General features: G+C 51.8%; 1 protein-coding gene across 4 annotated transcripts in view; it reads left to right on the top strand.

Moving 5' to 3' along the window:
- Positions 1–20,861, top strand: part of NR6A1 (nuclear receptor subfamily 6 group A member 1) — a 73,236-nt gene extending 52,375 nt beyond the window's left edge. For 3 of the 4 annotated variants that reach the window (XM_064394181.1, XM_064394178.1, XM_064394182.1), the window contains 8 exons: positions 3,081–3,311; positions 6,243–6,298; positions 7,636–7,793; positions 8,609–8,836; positions 9,303–9,557; positions 12,837–12,958; positions 14,367–14,519; positions 15,438–20,861. In XM_064394181.1, coding sequence (XP_064250251.1) covers positions 3,081–3,311; positions 6,243–6,298; positions 7,636–7,793; positions 8,609–8,836; positions 9,303–9,557; positions 12,837–12,958; positions 14,367–14,519; positions 15,438–15,526 — 1,292 coding nt within the window. In that variant the 3' untranslated portion in view covers positions 15,527–20,861. The remainder of the gene's footprint in view (positions 1–3,080; positions 3,312–6,242; positions 6,299–7,635; positions 7,794–8,608; positions 8,837–9,302; positions 9,558–12,836; positions 12,959–14,366; positions 14,520–15,437) is intronic. The other variant, XM_064394180.1, reaches the window with a different exon arrangement.
- The last annotated feature ends 3,288 nt before the right edge of the window (positions 20,862–24,149 follow it).

Here is a 24,149-nt window from a genome sequence, read left to right as displayed (position 1 = left end):
GGAGCAGCCTGTGTGCTGCCTTTGGTCTGTGCCATTCCCAGTGCTGGAGCAGCCTGTGTGCTGCCTTTGGCCAGTGCCATTCCCAGTGCTGGAGCAGCCTTTGGCCAGTGCCATTCCCAGTGCTGGAGCAGCCTTTGCCCCGTGCCATTCCCAGTGCTGGAGCAGCCTTTGCCCCGTGCCATTCCCAGTGCTGGAGCAGCCTTTGGCCAGTGCCATTCCCAGTGCTGGAGCAGCCTTTGGCCAGTGCCATTCCCAGTGCTGGAGCAGCCTGTGTGCTGCCTTTGGTCTGTGCCATTCCCAGTGCTGGAGCAGCCTGTGTGCTGCCTTTGGTCTGTGCCATTCCCAGTGCTGGAGCAGCCTGTGTGCTGCCTTTGGTCTGTGCCATTCCCAGTGCTGGAGCAGCCTTTGGTCTGTGCCATTCCCGGTGCTGGAGCAGCCTTTGGCCAGTGCCATTCCCAGTGCTGGAGCAGCCTGTGTGCTGCCTTTGGTCTGTGCCATTCCCGGTGCTGGAGCAGCCTTTGGCCAGTGCCATTCCCAGTGCTGGAGCAGCCTGTGTGCTGCCTTTGGTCTGTGCCATTCCCAGTGCTGGAGCAGCCTTTGGCCAGTGCCATTCCCAGTGCTGGAGCAGCCTGTGTGCTGCCTTTGGTCTGTGCCATTCCCAGTGCTGGAGCAGCCTTTGGCCAGTGCCATTCCCAGTGCTGGAGCAGCCTGTGTGCTGCCTGTGGCCGGTGCCATTCCCAGTGCTGGAGCAGCCTTTGGCCAGTGCCATTCCCAGTGCTGGAGCAGCCTGTGTGCTGCCTGTGGCCGGTGCCATTCCCAGTGCTGGAGCAGCCTGTGTGCTGCCTTTGGTCTGTGCCATTCCCAGTGCTGGAGCAGCCTTGTGCTGCCTTTGGCCTGTGCCATTCCCAGTGCTGGAGCAGCCTGTGTGCTGCCTGTGGCCGGTGCCATTCCCAGTGCTGGAGCAGCCTGTGTGCTGCCTGTGGCCGGTGCCATCCCCTGCTGCTGTCCCCAGCCCAGCATTGCTGCTGACCCCGGGATTTATGGCCCCGCTGTGCGAGCAGGGGGAGGGCTGGGAGCTAAGCTGGGGCTGAGCTAAACCCTGCAGATAGAGGACTCCTCTGTCCTGCCTAATCCCCGGCCCCCTCCCCGCGTTTATCAGATTGCTGAAGGTGGAGATTACCTTGGTGCTACAAAGTCATGTTTAGCTGCCTCCCTTCAGAGATGCTCAGATAGCCCCCTCCTGATTGTACCCACATTCCTTCGGGTGCAGCACATGCCTGAGGTGCTCTGTCATGTGAAACTGGGAGTCTTTTGGTGCAAATCAGGAATGTTTCTTCACTTAAAGTTTGTATTTCCTTTGTTCACCCCTTTATTTTCATGTTTTATAACAGTGAAATTTGCAGAACAGTGCAAATGTGCATGCTGTGCATAGCAAACCTTTTAGAGATTAACACAGATTGGTTCTGGTTTCTACTGGGTTTAAGCTCTGGAGAAAGCTGCTTGTGAGTAGGAGCAGCTGGTTTAGATTTTTACTTGGCTTGTGTAACTGAAAACTGGTTTAATTTCTGGTCCCAAAACATTTGGCTCATTCATTTCTCTTGCATTCATTTGTGCTGCAGTAGTAAGAAGCTACACCCTGGTTTGTCAGCTTGCTTGGGCTTTATTGAGGCTGGAGAAGACTTCACTGTGACTCTTACCTCCTGCTGCTCCAAAAGTCCATCCTGTGGATAAACACCTTTGTCTCAGAAAGCTCCCTGGCCAAATCTAAATGGAGGGAGTTTGACTCAGCTCATCCTCACAAGCCTTGCTGCCCAAGGCTGGGGAGGGTGTGTGTGACAGGGGCAGGGTGTGGGCAGCACCCCAGGCACGGTGTGGGTCTGTGCAGCTGAGTCTCAGCCACGGTGATCTGGTCATCTGGGTAATGTTTGACATTTGGGAAAGCAACCCCCTGGAGAATACTGGAATACTGCAGACTGTGTGTCCCTGAATGTATTTGAATAGCTCCCACCTTTGCAGTGCAGATCTGTTTGCAGCTCTTGGGATTTTAGTGGGTTAAAACACGAGATGGGGCTGGGGCAGCTTGGCCTGGCGTGCAAGGGGTTAAACTGTTGAGCTGTGAAACATCTGCTACAGGAAGAGCTGCTGGTGCCACTTGCTGGCATTATTTTAAGCATAGCTGGCTTGGTTGAAGTGAGGTTTGGGCCTCCCTGTGCAGTAGGAGGTGATGAGGTTCTGGGTGCACTGCCTGGGTCTCTTCACCATCATTTTCTTCTTCCTTTCTGTTTGACATCCCTGTCTGGACATCTCACTGAGCCGAGCATCATCTCTGCTCTCTCCCTCAGGCAGTGTTGGAGTCTTAAATACTGAATTTAATGTGACAGCTCCTGTTGCGGAGAGCCCTGAAATTTACATTTTTAGTCATCCAAAGGCTTCTCGAAGATTTGGAAAAGGATCAGTACAATCACGCTGCTGTGGCTTGGCTGCACGGTGGTTTCTGTGATGTTCTCTCGGGTTCTGGGGGTGGCTTCTGAGGGCAGTGAGGCTTTTGAAGCCCAGAGGTGCCCCTGGAGTGTGTGAGATGTGACGGGATTCCCAGTCACTGCTGCCTGCCAGGTTTCTGTATTTGCACACCCTGCTCTGTGCAGCTGAGGTGGGACATTTCAGAACCCTTTTTCCCCCATTGGAGTTCCTAAGAACAGCAGGAAGGTTGATGGCTGCTGGGGAGAGCCCCAGGGGTCCTGCCTGGCTGTGAGGAAGGGAATCACAGAATAAAGAGGCTGGAAGAGACCTCTAATATCAACAGTCCAACCTATGCCCTAACACCTCAACTAGACTACAGCACCAAGTGCCATGTCCAGCCTTTATTTAAACCCATCCAGAGATGGTGATTCCACCACCTCCCTGGGAAGAGCATTCCAGCACTTTAGTATTCTTTCAGTGAAATTTTTTTCCTGATATCCAACCTGTACCTTCCCTGACGTAGCTTGAGGCTGTGTCCTGTGGTTCTGTCGGTGCTGCCTGCGGGATGGATCCTCAGGGGCTGCCCCTCGGTCTCCTCAGAGCTCCCTCTTGCCTTGCAGATGAGCGGGTGGATCAGCGAACCTGCCTGATCTGCGGGGACAGGGCCACGGGGCTGCACTATGGCATCATCTCCTGCGAGGGCTGCAAGGGCTTCTTCAAGAGGAGCATCTGCAACAAGCGCGTGTACCGCTGCAGCCGCGACAAGAACTGCGTCATGTCCCGCAAGCAGCGCAACCGCTGCCAGTACTGCCGCCTGCTCAAGTGCCTGCAGATGGGCATGAACCGCAAAGGTACGGCCGGGAGGGGCTGGGGGCTGCGGGGGACACAGCGGGGACAGAGCCACCCTGCCTCGCTGCCATCCCGTGCTGCCTGCGAAACCCCCTGCAAGCAGCACCCCAAGGCTTCAGCAAAACGGTGCATGGGTTAAAATGACGCGCAGATGCTGGGTTCTGAGCTACTTCGTTCCTGTATGGAGGAGCAAGCTGTATGAATTGAAAGCATGTTTAAATGTTTTGAGAATATTTGTGTTTACGCTGAGCAAATTTCGCTATTTCCATGCTTCAACCTACTAAGGAGGCAAAAATTAAAGCGCTTAAACAGGCTTTTAGAGCCCAAGAGATCTTACCTGTTTGCTGTTATGAGTGCTTAGACAAGCAGCCCTCACTCCAGCCTTGTGTGTGTTTAGCCTCTGGAATTGCTGTTACCTGTTAAAAGCAGGCATTCCTCGGTTTGCTGGCACGGGTGGGAGCTGGCAGTGCTGCCCTGGCCGTGCAGTGACCATCCTGTTTGTCACACCCCAGTGTCACACACGGCTTTGGATGTGGCTGCTGCTGGCCTCTGGGCTCGCGCAGAGCCGCCTGTCAGGGGCACTGAAACGGCATAAATTCACTGCAAATCCAGAGGGATCTTCCTTAGAAAATACATCGGGGCCGAGATGGGGGAGTTGGGGTCAGAGGGTGTGCTGTGGGTCTGGGGGTAACCAGGGGTGTGCTGTGGGTCTGGGGACAACTCGGGGCCCTCATGTGGGAGTCAGGGGTGTGCTGTGGGTCTGAGGGGGTCAGGGCTGTGCTGTGGGTGAGGGGTATTGGGGGTGTGCTGTGGCTCTGGGGGTGTGCTGTGGGTTTGGGGTGTGCTGTGGGTCTGGTGGGTATTGGGGGTGTGCTGTGGCTCTGGGGGTGTCAGGGGGTGTGCTGTGGCTCTGGGGGGTGTCAGGGGTGTGCTGTGGGTCTGGGGGTGTGCTGTGGGTCTGGTGTGTATTGGGGCTGTGCTGTGGGTTTGGGGGATGTCAGGGGCTGTGCTGTGGCTCTGGGGGTGTCAGGGTGTGCTGTGGGTTTGGGGGTGTCAGGGCTGTGCTGTGGGTTTGGGGGTGTCAGGGTGTGCTGTGGGTTTGGGGGTGTCAGGGCTGTGCTGTGGGTTTGGGGGTGTCAGGGTGTGCTGTGGGTTTGGGGGTGTCAGGGCTGTGCTGTGGGTTTGGGGGTGTCAGGGTGTGCTGTGGGTTTGGGGGTGTCAGGGCTGTTCCTCACCTGGGGGTTCCTCTCACCTGCGGGGGCGCAGCGCCACCTGCCGGCCGCACGCCTCCTCCCTGCTCCCCTCCTTCCCTTCCTTTTCCTGCTTTCACTTCCCTTCCCTTTCCTCCTTTCCCCTTCCCTTCCTTTTCCTCCTTTCCTCTTCCCTTCCTTTTCTCCTTTCCTTTTTCTTCCTCCTCCCAACAACCACATAAATTTCACTCCCCGCTGATGTCAGGCCAGGGAGGCTGCAGGCAGCCCTGAAGGTCCTCAGTGCTGGGTTCTGGAGCTTTCTCTCCCTGCCCTGGTTATGGAATTGTTGGGTTGGAAAATCCCTTCAATATTAGGTCTAAATACAATAACTTTTAAATTCAGGTGGATGCAGAGCTTAGCATTGGTAGGAAAGCCAGCTTTGAGGTGACTGGCTGTCATGCAGCCCAGGACCAGAATGATATTCCAGAGAGTCCATCTGTATTTTGGAACCATTCAGGTCTCTTGAGGCCTTTTTGATTGACCACCAGCAAAAAACATTCCTACAGGTGTAAGCTATTGCTACAATTATCCTTTGAAATCAAAAGACCAAGACGATTTATGCCCAGGGCTCTTCATGGAATGAGCTGAAGGGAAGCTTCTAAATCACAGTTAGTGATAAAATATCTTGGAAAATGAGAAAAATTCCCCCAGAATTCCTGTAGTTCTAGTAAGTTAAAAAAACCTAAAGGGGGTAACAGTTAACTATGACAGCTTTATTTTTTTTTTAACTGAGAACTGATTATTTTTTTAAAGAGCTTTCATAGGAAATAAAGAGCCAGTGCTGTGCAGTGCTCGGGTCGGTGGTTGGGGTTTGGGCAGGCACAGCTCAGGTCCCGTGGCCCTCTCCTCTGCCCTGCTGGGGCACTCCCTGAGCTGCAGGAGCAGCCTCGAGGCACAGAGGAGGGTTTGAGCTGAGGATATCTCAAAGCAAGCGGCAGCGTGGCTTTTCTGGGACAGAAATTTTTGCTGGAATTTTGTGTGGTTTTGTGCTCGGGGAGGGCCTCCTGCAGCCCCTGTGCCAAGCAGGGTGAGGCTGTGCAGCAGCAAGGTCACCGTGCAGCTGGGCAGAGCCTCCTGCCAAGGCTGGCCAGGTCGTGCTGGGAAAGAGATGGAGCCCTGATAAACGGGGACAAGCTGCAGAAACTGCTCCAGGTTTATCCCCCGAGCTGGATTTCACTGCAGCTCCCTGGAGATTGATTAAAGAGCCTTAAAAATGCAGCTGAGAAATGAGGCTGCTCCTCTGCAGTGCAGCTGTGCACCTCAGGGTGGTAACTTGAGTTTTAAACCATGGCTTTGCAAGCAAGCAGCAGGGTCAAACATCTCCTCTCTGCTTTCTGTGGTGGCCATTCACTGGGTTATTTCCAGGGGTCAGACAGGGTTCCTTACCCTGTTCCACTTCTCAAATTATGCTGAAATTAATTGTGATAAAGGATTGTTATTCCTTCGTTACCCGTGAAGAAACTAAAATCCTTGAGTAATGCTTGTAGCCCCATGGGTGTGTCTGTGCCTTTTGGGGTGAGAACCATGGTGTGTGCTGCTCAAGCACTGGAGGTTTCTCTGTTAACTTCTTTAATGAAAAAAAAAATAATCTTTTAAGGTATAAAAACTTCTTTACACATAAATAGCTATCTGCTTAATACCCTGCAGTAGTGCTCCTCACTGAGGCTTGGTTGTATCTTTCAGCAATCAGGGAGGATGGCATGCCAGGAGGCAGAAACAAAAGCATTGGACCTGTCCAGGTGAGCACGTGTGCCTGTCCCTCGTGGTTCCCTTCAGCTTTTGCTCCCCTGGGCTGGGCTGGGCCTGGCTTGGTTGAGCCTCCATCACCCCTGGCCGTGCCTCCTGCTGGCGTGGGGGGCTCTGGCTCTGTCAGAAGCACGTCAGGAGCTGTGGGCTGGTAAGCAGAGCTGGGTGCTGCCTGGACACACGGACAGGCTCACCCTGTCCTTTGTGAGCCACAAGGACGTCTGTCCCTCCATCCCTCCCAGTAAATCTCGTCTGCCCGCTGCAATCCCTTCAGCTGTGGCAAGCAGGGCACCAGTAAATGTCTGTCTGATGGATGGCCCAGCTTGTCCAGAGGTGCCTCGTAAAGCGCCAGGGAATTCAGCACGGCAGCTTGTGCCACAGCCTGAGGAATGATGGCCATTTCCAGCTTGCTCCTGGAAGAGGGGTCCTTTAAAAGTTTACTGTTTATTTTAGCAAAATAGAAATAACACTGGAAGCAGTTTCTGTGAGTGTGAGTGCCTGGGAAGGAGCCCTCAGCCCAGCCCAAAGCGTGAGGAGCCAAGCAAGCACTGCTCTGCCCTGCTGTGGTCAGACACAGCCTGCCTGGAACCACACAGACCTGTTTCCTGCCCTTTGCATTAAGGGACATACACAGAATTTAAAAAAAAAAAAAGCCTTTAAATTGTTGTTGCATTTTCCCCATTAGTGGTGGAATATTCCTCCAGAAGCATGCCTATCACTTTCTTGAAACTTTATTTTACAGTGAATTCAATTTAAAGATTTTTTTTACTCTATTTTAGCTTTGTATATGTTACTCTCTAGAACTTAAGTATTAGATGCTCAATTGCTACTTCAGGTGCCACCTGGTTGTTATCTGGAGGAAAATAGGGAGCTCTGTCTCCCTGTAAATGTTTTCCTGACTGATTTTATATGTGTCACCTTGCCTCTCTTGATTGCTTTGTCAAAGCAGAGCCTGCCCCACCTCCTGTTTGCCATTCCCCCTGCCAGTCCTGAGTGATGTTCCCAATGCACTGGCCTCAATTACTGCCAGGTTTTTCACGGTGTGACAGTGGCTGATTTACAGCTCGCAGCCATGTTCATCTGACATCATCTTTTCATGTGTCAGTTCCTGTCTGCTGTGCTACCCTCACTTGAGCAGTGCTGCTGGAGGTCACCACAATTACCTGTAAATAGAGTTTTCCCTGTGTGTTGTTAAGTGCAGAGGAAGGAGTGGTACCTGCAGGGGGTGGGAGGGTCAGCCCTGCTGGGTGTGCCCAACAAGGTGTTTGCAAACAGGGGCTCTGCTTTTCTGTCCCCAGCCAAAATAACCATTGTGTCCTGTATTTGACAGATATCAGAGGAAGAGATTGAGAGAATTATGTCTGGGCAAGAATTTGAGGGAGAGGCAAACATGTCATGGAGCAACAACGGAGACAGTGACCACAGCTCCCCTGGAAATGGAGTTTCTGAGAGCAACCAGCCTTCACCTGTTTCTACTCCATCTTCAAGGTGGGAATGACCCCTGGAAGAATTTTGTGTTACAGGAATCTTGGATTTCTTTCCCTGAGTGATACCTGGGGTCAGTGTAGGGAAAACATGTGAGTGCATCTTTGTGTAAACTGGTCATGTAGCAGGTTCTTACCTCTCTGATTGTGTTCTAAGACAAACAGGCACTGGGTTGAAAAGAAGTGAACTGGGAAATGAGATGTTTCTGAGCAGAGGAGGACAATCTTGAGTTACAATTATATTTAAAATATACCTCAGTCAGTTTATATTGTTTGTGTTTTCTGCTGATCTTGAGAACTTGATCACCTTTCGTTGCTCATTCTGCATCAGCTCTTTCTCTGCACTGTGCTCAGATTCTGAGCATTCTGAGCAAAACCATTTGTGTTAGTAATTGGTGGTGTTATGTTAAAGTTGGCTGCAGTGAGTGCAAACCTCCTGTGCAGCCTTTGATTACAAACACTGCAAGAATCTCAGACCTGGTCCCATCTGCTTTCAGTTGCAGCTTAAGCTTGGCCTTGTTTGTGTTCTCTGGCTGTGTGAGTGCTTAATGCACAGCCCTAAATTCTGGCCCTGTAGGGAGGCTGGGGTGGAGAGGCTGGGCACAGGTGGGTTTTGGGTTTCTGCTCTGCTCCCTGAACGGCAGCTCAGCAGCAGCTCCCAGATCTCCATCACGTGGAGCCAGTGCCCAGCCAGGCTGGGTGTGCATACCTGCCTCTTTCAGGGCAGGGCCTGAGCTCAGAGGCATTTCCACCCTGCTTTCCCTGTTTCTGTTACCATTGGAGTCCTGGGGCTGTGCTGAAGAGCTTTTCCTTTTGCAGTAGGTCGGTGGAGCTGAACGGCTTCGCTGCACTCAGGGATCAGTACCTGGGCACGCCGGTGTCCACGCACTACCAGTACCTGCCGCACCTTTTCAGCTACTCGGCGCACTCGGCGCTGGTGGCGCCGCAGCCGCGCAGCCTGGAGCCGCAGTCACACAGCCTCATCAGCCAGCTGCTGTGTGCCGAGGACCTGGAGCCCCTCAGCACGCCCATGCTCATCGAGGACGGGTGCGTGTGACACGGGCATGTCCTCGGGGTGGGGGGCAGCCACGGGGCAAGCAGCAAACAGGACTGCATCCCACCAGGCTGGGGCGTGTGACACGGGGATGTCCCCAGGGTGAGGGGCAGCCACAGGGAAAGCAGCAAACCAGACCCCATCCCACCTAGCTGGGGCTGGGGTGCATGGGCCTGGCAGGGGGCTCTGGGCTTCATGGTCTGGCCAGGCTGGGTGCTGGGTGACCCCAGGGACCATGAGGACTCCCCTCAGCCCCTGCCCAGGCAGGGTGGGTGCTGGGTGACCCCAGGGGCCATGAGGACTCCCCTCAACCCCTGCCTGGGCAGGCTGGGTGCTGACCATCATCACCAGGTGACACCCAATTCCTTTGGCACTTGCCTTGTTTCCAAGTTCCCTGTCAGATGATGTCACTCAACGTTTTTAATGTTTTTTCTGCCCTTGCACTCACTGTGCCTGCAGGTACAAAGTGACTCAGGCAGAGCTGTTTGCGTTGCTGTGTCGTCTGGCGGATGAGTTGCTTTTCAGGCAGATTGCTTGGATCAAGAAGCTGCCGTTCTTCTGCGAGCTCTCCATCAAGGACTATACCTGCCTGCTCAGCTCTACGTGGCAGGAGCTGATCCTGCTCTCCTCGCTGACTGTTTACAGCAAGCAGATCTTTGGTGACCTTGCAGATGTCACCTCCAAGTACTCTCCCTCTGACGACGAGCTGCACAGGTGAGATGGGCTGAGCTCAGGGTGAGGCAGTGAGACCTGGGGATGAGGAGCCACAGGAGCCCAACAGACAGGAGTCCTCTGACCACCTCCTGGGACAGGTCACTGTACCTGTGGCTGTTTTCCTTTTCCATTTCTTAGGAGCAGTTGTTCCAGGCTTAGAAAGCACATCTTGGTTAGTCAACGCTGGATCACAACTTCCTTCTGCAGGGAAGGGCATGGTGATGTGTGGGGCTGTTTGAATTCCACGTAGCAATGCTGTTGTCCTCCAACAGAGCCCTGCAAGCCACCTTTTTATGGGGAGGATAAAACTAACCAACACTTTGGGTAACCCTGACACACAGGAGAGAAAGCCTTATTTAAAAACCCTTTGGGCCAGTGGAAAGGTTGTTCACATAGCTGGTTGTCTGTATTATCAAAGTGTTCATTATTAATTGCTATTTCAATGTTTTGATTAGATAAATTTAAAGATGTTGCAACTTAGCTCTTGTTTTTTCCATGGTACAGACTATCTGATGCTCTGAGGAACCTGCCTTTCATTTATCATGTTGGTCAGGGTGTTGTTTTTTGGTTTGAATATTTTACTTTGTAGTCTTGGTGTCAGACAGATTCTTCCTTTGGTAGTAGAGTCCCAGTCTCACCATACTGTGGCAGAGCAGGTAGGATTTAGAGAAACTGCTGCCCATGCTCCCTTTAAACCCTGCCCTTTGCTCTCTGCCCTGGCTGGGCTCGCGGTGCTGCCGGCGTCACCGGGGATGTCTGACGAGCAGAGATTTAAACCAGCGCTGTGGTCCTCGGCCACTGCAGCACCTCCCGGTTCTGGGGGGCTCCTTTGTGCTCCGTGTGACAAGCAGAGGCGCTGGCTGGCTGAGCCCACCGCGGGGAGCTGGCCCCAGGTGTCTCATTTCCTGGGACAGGTTGCTGTGCGGCGCTGCTGTGCTCAGCCATTCATCGTGCATCTGGTGCAGCTCCTGCGAGGAGCGCCGAGGGTCATAGAAAACCACAATGACACTTGTTCTTGCATTCAGCTGTCCTTTTGTTCCTGCTGTCCTGGTCAGAGCCTCGCAAGAGAAGTGTTTGTTTCATTTTGAGTTTGTGATAAATACAAGCGAGAGGTAAGACAACGAGACAAAGGAGGAATCCTCGCCCTGCAGAAACCGGCAATTCAGAGCTGGTCGCCTTGAAGGTCCTTCAGGGAAGATCTGTGCACATGGATGAAAATAGGTGTTCTTGGGAGAGGAATGCTTCTGCAGTCTCCTCTTGTGATTTAGCTTTTCAAGTGTCATTAATTGTCATTAGTAACCTGGGAGAGTGCACACCCAAAAAGCCATTTAGCGGGAAGCTGCACAGATGAGGGGTCTGGAGCTGCCTGGCTCCCTGCCACTGGTCTGCATGGTCCTTCAGCCATGGCCTGACTGTCTCCAGCAGCAGTGGGATGGCTCATGGCTATCAGTCCAAGGCACTTGTGGAATATCTGGTCACTTTGGGTTTGAGAGGGGCCCTTTTGGAGAGGTGTCCCGTTTGTGGGTGTTCTCAAAGAGCCCCCGGCTCCTCTGGCATTGATCAGGAATGGCTGCAAAGTGAACTTCATTAGAGCTCACACCTGGTTGAAGAAATCACACTGAGCAGGGATGGTCTGGCACTTCAGGGTTAATTTCTGCTCTTAACAAAATGACAAGAGCAGTGCTAAAGCATAGGTGACAAACAAAGGCATAGAATGAGCTCCCCAGCCCCTTTTGTTTTAATTGCTTCTAACAACTGGCTAAATGTTCTGTTTGCCTGCTAGATCAAATGTTTTCTTTTATTGTGCTGTTTTTCTGAAGATGAATATGAAATGAATAGACTCCTGACCTCCCCCAGCACTCCTGATAGCGCTTCCCTTCCCCCTCCTCCCCAGCTGATGCCGACAACTCCCAGCCAGAAACTTGCCTGGTGTAAACTGTGAGGAAGAGTGTGTGGAGGAGTCAGTCCTCGAGAAGAAATAGGGCTGTGAAAAACAGAACAGCTTTGTTTGAAAGGGGGAGGAAAGTATGTGCAGAAAAGTAAGACAGTTCAACTGCAGGAATGAGAGAAGAGCTCTCCTGGATTTATGAAGTGATGAGTGGCTGGTAAAAATGTGCATGCTCTAAAAACAATTAAACCCCACAGATGACTGAGTGGTCTTTGTGCTCATTAACTTCTTGAGCTTTGCAATCTTGCACCTGCAAGATTTTTAATGTCAACTGGAGAGCAAGAAAACTTGTACAACTTTAGATTAGCCGACAAGGCTTTCATCACTTACAATATTACTTTCTTGAAGAACTGACCTGGAGTTCAGACAGCTTGTTTTCACTTCTCAAAGGTCAAACCCCACCATGCATTTTACAAATAACTTTGAAGTAAACAAACACACATGCCAAAATAAGGTATTATTCAGTGAAAAAGGTTCTATTTCTGTTCTATTCAGAGATGGCTTGCTGGCTGTGCTCTTATTCTTTGTGCTGCACAATGCCAGAGCACGCTGAAGCTTCCCGAAACACTTCTGTCCCACTTCTGAGCGCTTCTGCAAGATGTGCCTGCTTTGAAGCCGGGGCTGTTGCTGTGAGATGTGTTCCCGAGAGGCTGTTCTGGCCCTGGGCAGGCGTGGGATGGTCTGGAGGTGCCTGCAGACACCCACAGCCCTCCACACCCTCCCACTCTGCTCCAGCCTGGTCCGTCCCCATGGCTTTTTCATGGTGCACACGTGGGGTATTTCTCCTGATGAAGTGTGGCACCCTCTTTAGCAGGAGGACCTCATTCTGCACCCACGAAATCTCCATCAGGCAATTTTCCAGGAGGTTTTGGGGTGTTCCTTGTGCATCAGTGTGCCCTGTGCTGCCCATCTCTGTCACTGGTTTCTCTGCAGATTCTGCGAAACCTTCTCTGCTCTTAGAACAGGCTGCTGGTGAACTGAATCACCAAGAGGGTTTTTTTTTCCTAAAAATATCTGTAGATTGTGGACTCCCCATCTGAGGGGCTCTGAGTAACATGGTCTAGTGGAAGGTGTCCCTGCCCTTGGCAGGGGAATGGGACTGGATGAGCTTTGAGGTAATTTCCACCCAAACCATTCCATGAGTCTATGATTCTGCATCTGTAACTGAGACATTTTCTTCCTTATTTTTGGTACCAGCAGACTTCAGACAGTTTTGATGATAAATTTCTTTTAAAATTCTCTTGCAAGGTGTTAAAATCTCTGAAGTTACTCTGATAAGGTTTAAGTGCAGTTGGTGTGCTGTGTGTGCTGATGTGAGCTCTGCCCTCCAGGTTCAGTGAAGAGGGGATGGAGGTGATGGAGCGCCTGATCTACCTCTTTCGCAAATTCAGCCAGCTGAAGGTCAGCAACGAGGAGTATGCCTGCATGAAAGCCATCAACTTCCTAAACCAAGGTGAGGCCAAGAGGAGCCACCAGCCCCACTTGTGCATTGTATTCCTCCAAGGGTGGATTTGTAAGACTTGCTCCTCTCTTTTTAGAGTTTTTCAGACTCATTAAAGTGTTTACCTTCAGGATATATCCTTAGATTTCTTAGCTGGGTTCCTACTTTTTAGGTTCTATACCTAAATCTGACTCTTCACAGTGAAAGGTAATCATAAATTAAGTATTTACATGCAGGCCATGAATTCAGCCTAGGACAGGGCTGTATCCTCCTGTTGATAAAGCAGCATATTAAAGCTGGCAGTTCAGGCTCCTCCAAGACCCCGGGCATTTCAAAATCCATGCAGAGACAAATGCTCAGTGAATAGTGTTCAGCTGTAATTTTGGAAATAAATGTCCCCAGAGCCTTTTGTACTGTGAAAGATAGTTGCAGTCTGTAAAAATGTGCTGCGGGCTCCCTCCTCCCCCGCTCGTTTCCAGAGGGAGATAATGCTGACACTTCAATCTGTGCCGGGCTGAGGTTCCGGTTTGCTTCCCTGGGCAGTTTCCTGACACTGGATAATGCACTTCTCGAGCTGTCTCCATTGTTTTCCAAAATGTATTTTCATTAACTTCCTGTCTTCTTTTATTTTTAGTTGAAGTTTGCAATTTTTTATGTGAAATACCTGAGACTTATTTTTAAAAGTCAGCTTTTGGGCAGTAGATCAATGCCTCTTCCGTCAGATGGTGTCCCAGCTCCGAGCCTGCTCCGCAGCTTCCCTGCTGCTGTGCTGATCCTCCCAGGACCCTCCAGTGCTGCTGCTCACGCTGCCACTGGGACTTCCTGCCTGTCCATTTTTCCTTTGTGCGTGTTGCCTGACACTGGCAAAGCTAAATTTAAAGACAAGAACTTGACAAGTTTATAAAGCTCCTGTGACATAATTCATAAGCAGATGGGGAGAAATGTGATGGTATCTTTAACTATAGAGCTGAGTGCTGTCCTCAGCCAAGATGATAGAGCTAAAACCAACGTGCTCCTGTCTGAGGAGGTGTCACACTGATCTGCTGTGAGGACCAAACCCTGACACCTGGCTGCGTTGTGCCAGGAAGGGATTTCAGGTTGCTGAGGCTGTTCTCTCCAACAGCATTCATTGAGCTGCAGGTGAGCAGTGTAGGACATTAGCTGTTCTCTTCCCAGCCTTTTGTGGAGGGAAATCCTGGATCCAGACACATATAAAGACACATCTGTGCTGCAGGCACAGCAGGAGGGGAGATGGGAATTTCAGTATTGGTCTGACTGGGTGCTGGAAGCCAGTCTCCAAAGCAGGGACCCAGATCAGAGTGACAGAAATGCCATGAAGAAGCGGCAGTAAGTGCGAGGCTGCTGCTCTTCTGAGATGTTTTTGCCATGTTCTGATTGCTCCAATTGTATTCCTTTCCAGATATCAGGGGTCTGACCAACGCCTCCCAGCTGGAGCAGCTGAATAAGCGGTACTGGTACGTTTGCCAGGACTTCACAGAGTACAAGTACCCCCACCAGCCAAACCGCTTCCCGGATCTCATGATGTGTTTGCCGGAGATCCGCTACATCGCAGGTACCGCGGGGCAGGGAGGGAGAGGTGCTTCTGAAAGATAATTAACTCCCTGCAGGGAAATGCTCTGGACTTTGGTCGAGGATGGCTGTGTAGGACCATTTCCTATCACAGCTTCTGCCCACCTTTAAATCCCATTGCCCTGAGCTCACCCAGTCTGGGGGGCTCTTGGCAAGGTGTGCTGGTGATGCTGGTGCAGGGTTAGTCCCACTGGGGGAAGAGGTGCCTTACCTGACACCCTTTAAGTACATTGTTCAGTCTCCCCTTACTCTTCTTTCACTCGCAGATGGGGTGCGTTTTGTCTCAAAAGGGTGTAATCGTGGTTTGAGTAGTTATCAGAATTAGGGTGATCCCTGAACTGAGCAGAAAGTGATCAGCGGAGTTCAGCCAGATCAGTGTAACCCCCAGGTTTCCTCATTGGACCTCGGAAATCTGCAGGTGAATTCTCAGCTGCAGTTGCATTGCTAATTAGATCTCCAAGGCCTAGTGTTACTAAAACTGTTCCTGAATGTTGTGGCAAAGGGAGATGCTTGCCTCCCTGTGTCAAGGTTCCATATGCTTCATCCTACTCCGTCATAATGAACTAGATAATAATCTCAGAGTAGCTCTTGTAATTTACTCACAGAGATCAACAAGGGGGTTTGAGGTGAGATGGGATATTGCCTTTCCCACTTTCTATAAATACTTCTCCATTGTGGAGAAATCATTTTGATCTGACTTTACCCATTTATTTTGCTTTCTATTCAGTAAATAAATCATATTGTGTCCAAATGCATATCAAATGTCTAATGTAGCTGTAGGATGATTAACTGTTTCTGTGAAAGGTTCAAGGTAAAACCGTCTCCAGTGCTGCTGGCTTAGGTGCCTCTGAAATCTGATTCAGTTGTGGCTGCTAATTCTGGTTTCTTTCTTTCTTACCAGGAAAAATGGTGAATGTCCCTCTGGAGCAGCTGCCTCTCCTTTTTAAGGCCGTTCTACATTCCTGCAAGACGAGTGTGAGCAAAGAGTGAGCGCAGCTGGCCCCGGACGGTGCCTTTGCTGAGCTCACCCGGGAGAGGGCAAACCCATCCAGGCAGGAGACAGCCCAGTGGGCCTCCCTGCCCTTGTAGCAAGAATCTTTTTTGTTTGTTTTTTTTTTTTTTGTTTTTTTACTCGTTTTCCTATATATTTATTTCACGACAGAGTTGAATGTATGATCTTCAACACGATGCACATGGTTCTGTAAGAATGCAGCAGATGCATTCTCCAGCAGTTTACAGAATGTGAAGATGTTTAATGTTACAGTGTTTGTTAGGGTTAGTTCTTTTGTATTTGGGGCTGGGGACCGAGATGACTAAGACTACCTCAAGGAGAAGATGCTGTTCACGCACTGCTCTTTCCATGATTTGCATCCAAAGCATTTGTCACAGAGCACAAATGTTGACAGAGCTGTTAGTATCCCAAAGGGACGACTTTGGAGAAGTGGGTGCTAAGAGAAGTGCCAAGCTTTTTCTTTAATTTTAGAAAGGCAGGAGTGGAGAAGGAGAAATCTGTCTAGGCGGTGGGTTTCTTTTCCCCTGGCAGTTTCCAGATGCAGGTTTCCAGTGGGATGGCAGTGCTCTGAGGGGCTCCCTGGCCCTGTCCTGCCTGGGGAGCTGCAGGTGGGGTCTGCCCCAGCCCCTCCTGGCCAGCTGCCCTCTTACTGTTGCCACAAGACCTGCCAGTTCCTCAGAAATTGTGTTCCTGTGGTTGATAACAGGCTCCTGGTGTTACACAAAGGTGCTGCTGTTGCTAGAGGATGGCAAGGACTTTATCATCACTTCCTTAAAATCCATTTTAGGTTTACAAAAGCAGGAAAAACCTACTTAGAGAAGAGGCAGGATTGCCCCTGTTAATGTGTTCCTCCAACAGGGTACCTGACTTCTGAGACTTCTGCATTGCAGCAATCCCCGTTTTGGGAGCAGTTAATGCATCCTGTGTTACATGGGGCCTGTGTAGTGGGGTGAGGGACTCCAGTGTCCTCTGGAGTGGCATGGCTTTCTCTGCTGGACTCAGGGAATGGGTGTTATATCCTGCCAGGACTGCCCAGTTCCTTGTGGAACCCCAGGAAAAACTACATTACTGCTGTACTTGGTTATCTGCCATGTTCTAGGTATTGCAAGGCTTGGATTTTCTGTCTCTCAGGCTCTCCACAGCTCCAGATGAAGAACGGTTTAATGACAGCTGAGTAGCTGATTGAGTGATTGCTAAGTGCTGGTGTTTAGCTAAACTTGGGCATTCTCATGAGTGACCTCATGATTTCCTGCTCATGGTGGGGAGGTTGGATGAGATGCTCTTGATCTCATCTCCTTCATTAGGAATTCATATTCAAAAACTCTGTCACTCTCCTAGACAGCCTTGGCTGGATTTCCCTCCCTGCCTCCTTAGATGTCAATGTGGCATTCACTTAGCAAGGTGGCTCCTCGATAAGTGTTTGAATGCAGATTTAAAAATACTTGTGGAAACAACTTTTGTCCTTCAGGGTAGGAGGGACGAGTCACTGCCTTCTTGTCTTTCCCTGGTGGCAGCTGCGTGGCACAGAGCAAGCACGGCTCAGCAGGGCTGCAGCTGCTGTGCATGAATGTGATGGTGAGCAGGAGAGAAATCCCTCCCACCAAAGTCGTCCTTCCCTCCTCCCTGGCCCTCCCTTGGGTGCTCCAAGGGGGCTGTGCCCTGCTGGTTTGGCACGGCCGGGTCACACCGTGCCAGGGCCCTGCTGCTGCCTCACCACGGGCATCCCGCTTGGGCACCTCCCAGCTCAAGGGTTTCCCTCTTCTAAAAGGGCATAGCTGTTCATTTTTCAGTATTTAAGCAGGATGTTACGGGTACTAGCTGCTGGGCACAGCAGCAGCTCAGCTCGGTGGAGCTTCGCACCCAAGGGTGGTTCCACAAACCTCGTTTGCTTTCTGTACAATGAGACTCGTGGGTGTTCTCAGGAAAGCCTTCTGCATACAGCCAATACCTCGCGTGTTCAGGGGAAGATTTTAGTGTATCTGTTTGTAAGTTAGAATGTATTTCTCAGCTTTTGAGTTTAATTTCCAAATAGCTTGATGTGATCTTTTTATTACGGGTTATTTCTGGCTTGCTGTTCTATACACTCAAGGAATTGTTAAAATTGCATAGGAGTGATTTTATTCTACAGTTACTGAATTATTATAATCTTGATGAATAAGTGTTCTAATTAGTGTACATAAAACCAGTCATCTTGTTGCCAGCTACCCAACAAAAATAATCTGTTGGGTAATCTGTGGTTTTCCAAAATAGCCTCCCAAAACTAATGCTGTACCAACAACAACCAAAAACCTAAATTCAGTTATGATGACAAACAGACATGAATGTTCCACTTTCTGTTGTAGAAAGCAAATTTTACAAAGGTTGATTGGCAGCAGTATCCGTTCCCAAATACACATTTGCCATAGGGAGTAGAAAGTCCTTCCTGAACTGACAGGTAAGGAAGCAGCAAACAGACCAGATGGAATCACGGGACAGTCATTCCTGATATCTTCTGCACCAAGTCCTCTAATGACTTGTATTTTTTAAACAGGGTAATGTGAATGTGTTGCATTGCAAACTCAGGTATTATGAGAAGGTAGGAATGTAGCTAGAGACGTAGAGATGTTAGGTAGATGTATTTGTGAATTTGGTTTGAAGGACACCCTGGAAAGGTTGGAATTTTTGTCCCATTCTTCATGTAACATTCAGTTTACAGGGACTCATATTTTATTTGTGCTTAATGCTACTAGGGGGAAGTTCATTATCTTTGGTATCTATCTGCTCTTGCTTATCTGACCTTCTGTCATAGAGAAATCTATCAACAATAATAGTCTTTGGTAGAATTTTCTGCCACGACAAGTCAATTTTTATCCCCGATTTGAAAGATAGATTGGCTGGCTGACCCCCTCTTCTCCTTCACAGTGTCTGTGCAGATAGAAAGCTGAAGAGTTACTTTTAATCCGAGCAGAGATTTGGGACATAAATTTGGAGTGCTCAGGGGAGGCTGCTGAGGAGCAGTGGTGGGGTCCTGCTCACGGGGCTCGGTCCCAGACCCCGGGGCCTCGACAAAACCTTCTGGAAATTGAGGGAGTTTTCTTCCCCTTCAGCTCAGGCTCCTGCCAGCTGGGCTGAGCCCCCCCAGTGTGGCTGCTCTCACTTGCTGGGGGCATTGGTGGCCCTGTCCCCAGCCATGCAAAGGCTCAAGTGGCTCTGCTGCCGTCCCTCCCCTGTGCCAGCAGCATCTGCCCTTGCTCCTCAGGCTTCTGCACAGACCCACAGCCACTTCAGGTAAAGCAGTTTAAGTCTTGTCCTTCAAACCAACTTTTTTTAAAAAAACAACACTTGAATTTCTTTTATCTTTACTACATTTTTTAAAAGGAAAAAAAGAAAAAAAAAAGATTCTCCTGTGAATGTGCTATTTCCCATTCATTCTTTCTTCTTTGTTGGTTTTGATTTGAAGCTATGAAGCTCTGTGTCTGTGAAAATGTTGTTATTTCTCAGGATAATAAGCGGCAATCATCCCTGCCACATGAAAGGCAGGAGAAAGGGGGAAACTTGGGGAACTAGTTAAAGTATGAAACTAATTTTGAAGTTGTAGATGATGTGTAAATGGAGGGGAGTGCATAGCTATCAGTATCAAGCTGTGGCGTTTCTCTGGGTTCACGGTGTGTTGTTTCAATGCACAGAAGCTCAGGGATAAGTATTTAAAATGTGACCCAGAGAAACCCTGGTTTTGATGTTGCAACAGTTGCTTCTTTCCCGACTTGTCTGGAGGACCCACTGAGAGCTGACCCGAGCCCCATGTGGGGACTTTGGGGGGAAAGCTTTGGGTTTGGCTGTGGGAAGTTTGCCTGCTGAAGGCTCAGACGTGGTGCTGTGGGCAGAGCATCCCAAAGGTGCTCGGGGCTGTACCAGCTGTGCCCTTGTGCCACCAGCAGCTGGGGACCAGCTCTGCCCGTGGGGCTCTGTTTCTGCATTCCCTCATCCCTCTGCCTTTGCTGTTAGATGTTTGACTGTTCATGGGAAACAGGAATTTCCCATTGTGTCCCTGGCAGCCAGTCGCAGGGCTCTGTACTCTATTGCTTATGAATTCTAAATTTTCATCATCAGTACAACTTTCTCACTGTGGTTGTAGGAACAGTCAGACAGTTTGAGAAGGGCACTGATGTGTGACTCTGGTTGGGTTACAGCTGCTATGAGTGTCCAAACAGCCCCATCCACCCCAGACAGGGCCAGCACTGAGCAGCAAAAGTTTGAAGGGCTGAAACTCCCTCCCAGCACCCTCAGCCAGTGTCTGCAAACCTTGCAAAAATCTGGGGAGGCCAATCCAGGCAGTGTCTTTCCCTTGGAAAAAAAAAAATTAAAAATAGCTCCTGTGAGATGCCCTCTGACAAGTCTGTGAAAGAAGCAACATGGTTCAGTGGAAGAAATGCCCCCAAGGGCAAAAAGAAACAGAAATTGAGACCAGATGACGATCAACCTTAACAAAGCCTTTTGTGATTCATTGTTTCTTTCAATTTATAAAATGTCTTGTAATAGTTGATAACATTATTGACTCGATTTCCATAACTAAACTACCTCGTGTGACATCCTGTTTATCATCTCAAAGGGATTGTGTGAAAAACTAAACACTGCCAGTGTCTGTTGCCAGCGAGGAACAGGGGCTGTGGTTGCTGGAGCTGTTTCCCTTCCCGTGGGCTGGGGCTGGCTCCTGTCACTGCCATGTGTCCTGTGCCTGAGCCGAGCTCTGCTGTCCCTCCCTGGGGACAGCGTGGCTCACGGCACTTTGGGTTTTGTGGGTGCCTCTCCAGCCACAGGCCTGGCTCCAGCTCGGTCCTGGTGCAGAGGCTGCCTTTGGGACCTGGCACCTCACAGGAGCTCACAGCTCCTCGTGTGTCCGTCCTGGGCAGCCCGGGGGGCAGCGGGTCAGGTTTGCTGCTTGTGTCAGCCCTCGCTGGTGCCAGGGATGTTTCCAGGAGGGTCAGCCCCGGCTGTTGGCTCCTTGGCGACGTTCCCGGTGATGGTTTCTCCCGTTCATTTTTCCCACAATCCCTTGTGTAAATCAGGGAAGCAGGATGTTGCCTCGGCATGACACACGGTGAGCGTTGGCACACTCGGAGCCGGGGCAGGGGCAGGAGGGTGTGCCTGGAGCTGCCCCTCACCATGCTGTGACCAAATGAATGTTTGTGCTGGCAGCTGCGCCCAGCCCGGCCTGCCCCGCTCCGCTGCTCTGCTCTGGGACTTGACTACCTGTGGAAATGTGACCAATAAGTGTTGAATGCATGTTTAGTGAGTGTTTAGCTGTATGAACTAATAAATGTGAAATGTTCTGCACCGCTGGCGTCTCCAGGCTCTTTGTGCCTTCCCCTTTTGGTGGTGGCTCTCTCAGGGTGGGGGAGCCCAGCGCTGCCCTGGGTGGTGGCTGTGGCCCTGCCCTGCCTGCTGCTGTGCCTCTGGGTGTGGGCAAGGCCTTGGGGCTGCTGCTGTGGCTGGGAACTGGGATAAGGGCACTGTGCCACACGGGATGTATTCCTGGTGAGGGGCCCTGAAGATAGCAGTGGTGGGGCTCCCCAGGAGGTGGCAGAGGATGCTCTGTGCACGTGGGGTGATGGGTTTGTCCTCCCCTTCAAACAAAGCTGGAGCTGCACAGAGGTGACAAGGCAGCCTCACCCCACGCTGGCACAAGGCACTGCCTGGAAAGCCAGGCTGGAGTGGGAAAAGTACCAGCACCTTTTAATTTTCATCTCAACCCCTAGTGACCACTGTATTTTGATTAGAGCTCTGCTTCCTTTTCATCTCGGAGCTCCGGCGGGTGACAACTGCCACAGCCTCGTGTGCGCGGCGCAATAGTTTATCACCGAAGGCCAGCGGCTCTATGAATCCAGAGCCAGCGCGGAACAAATCACGCTGTCACTAACGTCAGACTTGTTAACCTGATCTTTGGTGGATCACTAGTGTCAACATTGCATGGGACATACATTATCGGGCCCAAGGACTTAGGGAGATGTGTTTGTCAGGCTGCTCTGTCACAGTCCCACTCTTGACCTTCGCAAAGTAACTTTCAAGGGTAAGCTGCTTTCCTCTTGACAGGCGTGGCTGTTCCCAGGAGTGTGTCACCCCATGGGCACTGGCTGGGACAGGGCTGTGGGGTCAGCTGGGTTGCCTCCCTGCAGAGGCGCAGTCAGTGCAGCAGTGGGTGAGAGATCTGCTGGGATGGTCCTGTGGGGCCTCTTCCAGAGCTGGGGAAGGTGCTCCATTGATGTCCACCCTGCCCATGTCTATTCTATGAGCTCTTCCCATCTTGTCACCAACTGCTCCCACGTCTCTCCTCATCCCTTCCCCAGTCACAGTCCGTTTGGAGTTCGCACCTGAAAGGCAGAGTTCTGAGTGCTGCAGACTGGTGGGTCTCCATTGTCTGGTCCCCCATAAGTCTCTCACATCTCAGTTTGCCAAGTGTGGACACTTCCGATGGGGTTGGTCACCACTGCGGAGGTTGGATGAAAGACAGGTCACCATGGCTGGGCTGGTAAGACCATGGAGGGGAGGTGTGTGCTCTGGGTAAGCTCCTGTCCAAGCTTCTGGGGTCAGTTGGGATTTTCAGTGCCTTTATTGGGTGGTGGATCCCCTCCCTGCAGCCTGCCGTGAGTAGGAGGGGAGCAGTGCCACGGGCTGGGTGCTGGGGGGCCAGCAGGTTGGGGCTGTGCTGGAGAAGATGCCTCATGGCTGGGGAACCCTGAGGCAAATGCTGGGTCTGTGCTCCACATCACTGTCCTCATGGGCCGACCCTGCTAATCAGCTGTGAAAGAGAGAGAGAAAGCTGGAGAGAAATCCTTCTCTCTGCTAACCTCATCACAATAAAGATTCCTATAAAGAGCTCTTATCCTTGAAGAAAATGAGGCACATAAGCAGGAATAGTAAACAAAAGGCTGTCATTTTGACCCAGGAGTGCTTCATGTTGTTGGCAACTTCCAAGAGGAAACATAAAGAGAGGCTGCATCCAAGTCCCAATTATGCAGAACTATGTGACTGATATGTCAATGAGTCCCCCCGGGAGGAGACCACCAGCACTTCCCAGCGCTGCCTGCGCAGCATCTGCACCCGCCGCCACGGCCGGGCCGCCCGCGCCCCGAGCGCAGGCGTGTGTGGCATCGGAAGAATGCGGGGGACAAGGTAATGTCATGGGGAACGCTATCGCCAGGGTCCTCGCCGCACGCGCATTATCAGCGCGGGCCCCGGAGTCAGGGACTGCGGGCAGGCAGCGGCGTTTGGCAAACAGTAGTGCTGGCCACACCTGCTGCAGGCACGCTCCGGGAACGTGGCGCAGGCAGGAGGGCTGCCCCGCGCCGATAAGCTGAGTGGATGGAGATAAAATCCGAGCAGGAGATATGCTTTGCTGAGCATCAAGGCTAAGCACCAGCGGGGAGCCAAAGCACGCCGCAGCCCGCCGCGGGTGGTGCGGATCCGCGGGCTCCGGCTGCGCCGTGGCCGTGAGGGAAGGAGATGGGACCAGGCAGACTCCAAACCAACAGCGGAGCTTTGGTGACAGATGTGCCAGCACTTGGGCCCATCACGGGCTCAGAGCTGTGCTCTCCCATGGCCAGGACAATGCTCAGGGCAGCAGCTTTGGGGCCTATCCCCAGCCCTGACCATCCCCTCCAGCACGTCCCATGCTGCTGGAAGCCAGGCCCCCTCATCCTTCCCTCCCGGCTGCTGTGGCTTCCAAAATGTCACCATCTGTGCCTCCTCGCTGTCCCCAGGAACCCCTAAGGCTGCTGGGAGCCAGCTCTACCTGCAGCCACTCCAGCACAGCCTTCCCAAATCCTCCCTCAGAAAGGCACCCTCCCGCCGGCCAGGCCCCGCCGGCCGCCCGCGGCCCATGCGCCGGCCCTGACCGCGGAGCCAGGCCGCAGCCTTGGCCAGGGCCCGGCAGAGGAAAGTGCCCAAGGCCGGCAGGGACGTATTTACCCCCGAAAGCACCTTGCTGCAAAAATAGCAAGTGGCCGGTGTGAGGCCGGGGCTTCCCAGGGGAACAATGCCTGGCAGGAGGAAGCGGCCGCGGCCGGCCCGCAGCCCCGTCCCGCCTCGCGCGGCGCTGAGCCGCGAGCCGCTGTGTGCCGGCCCGGCAGGGACCTTGAACCTGACACAGATTTATTTTCTCTGACATTGGCATCGCATCGGAACATCTGGCATGTGGCTGATAATTGCTGGGGATCGGGGCGGAAGCCACTCCAGGCCTGGCGCTTCTTCCAGAGCTCTGTTTTCATTAGTTTTTCTCCTCTCTTCAGCTGCAAAGCAAGGAAAAAACAAGCAGGGCTGTGCAGCCCGCACTCCCACTCCTCTCCCCTCAGCACCCGGGGCTCGCTGCTGCCCTCAGTGTGCATGGGAACGCTGCAGGGCACCTCACTGTCACGCCGTGTCAGGGCTGTGCTGGTACAGAGAGGACGAAGCTTTCCCTGAGCCCAGGACTGCCGGTCCTGCTCTTCCACCCTGGTCACCAGCAGCTGCTTGGCCAGAGCAGCGCCGTGGCACAGCCTTGGCTGGGCTGCTGTGGGGCTTGAGGCAGCCACCCCTTCTCAAGGCTGTCATACTGTGGGATGAAGCAGAGAGCAGGACACTGTGCAA

This window comes from Passer domesticus, chromosome 18 (genome assembly GCF_036417665.1).
Source record: "Passer domesticus isolate bPasDom1 chromosome 18, bPasDom1.hap1, whole genome shotgun sequence".
NCBI classification, from domain to species: Eukaryota; Metazoa; Chordata; class Aves; order Passeriformes; family Passeridae; genus Passer; species Passer domesticus.
Note: the sequence above shows the minus strand (reverse complement) of the source record. Positions and strands in the feature narration are given on the sequence as shown.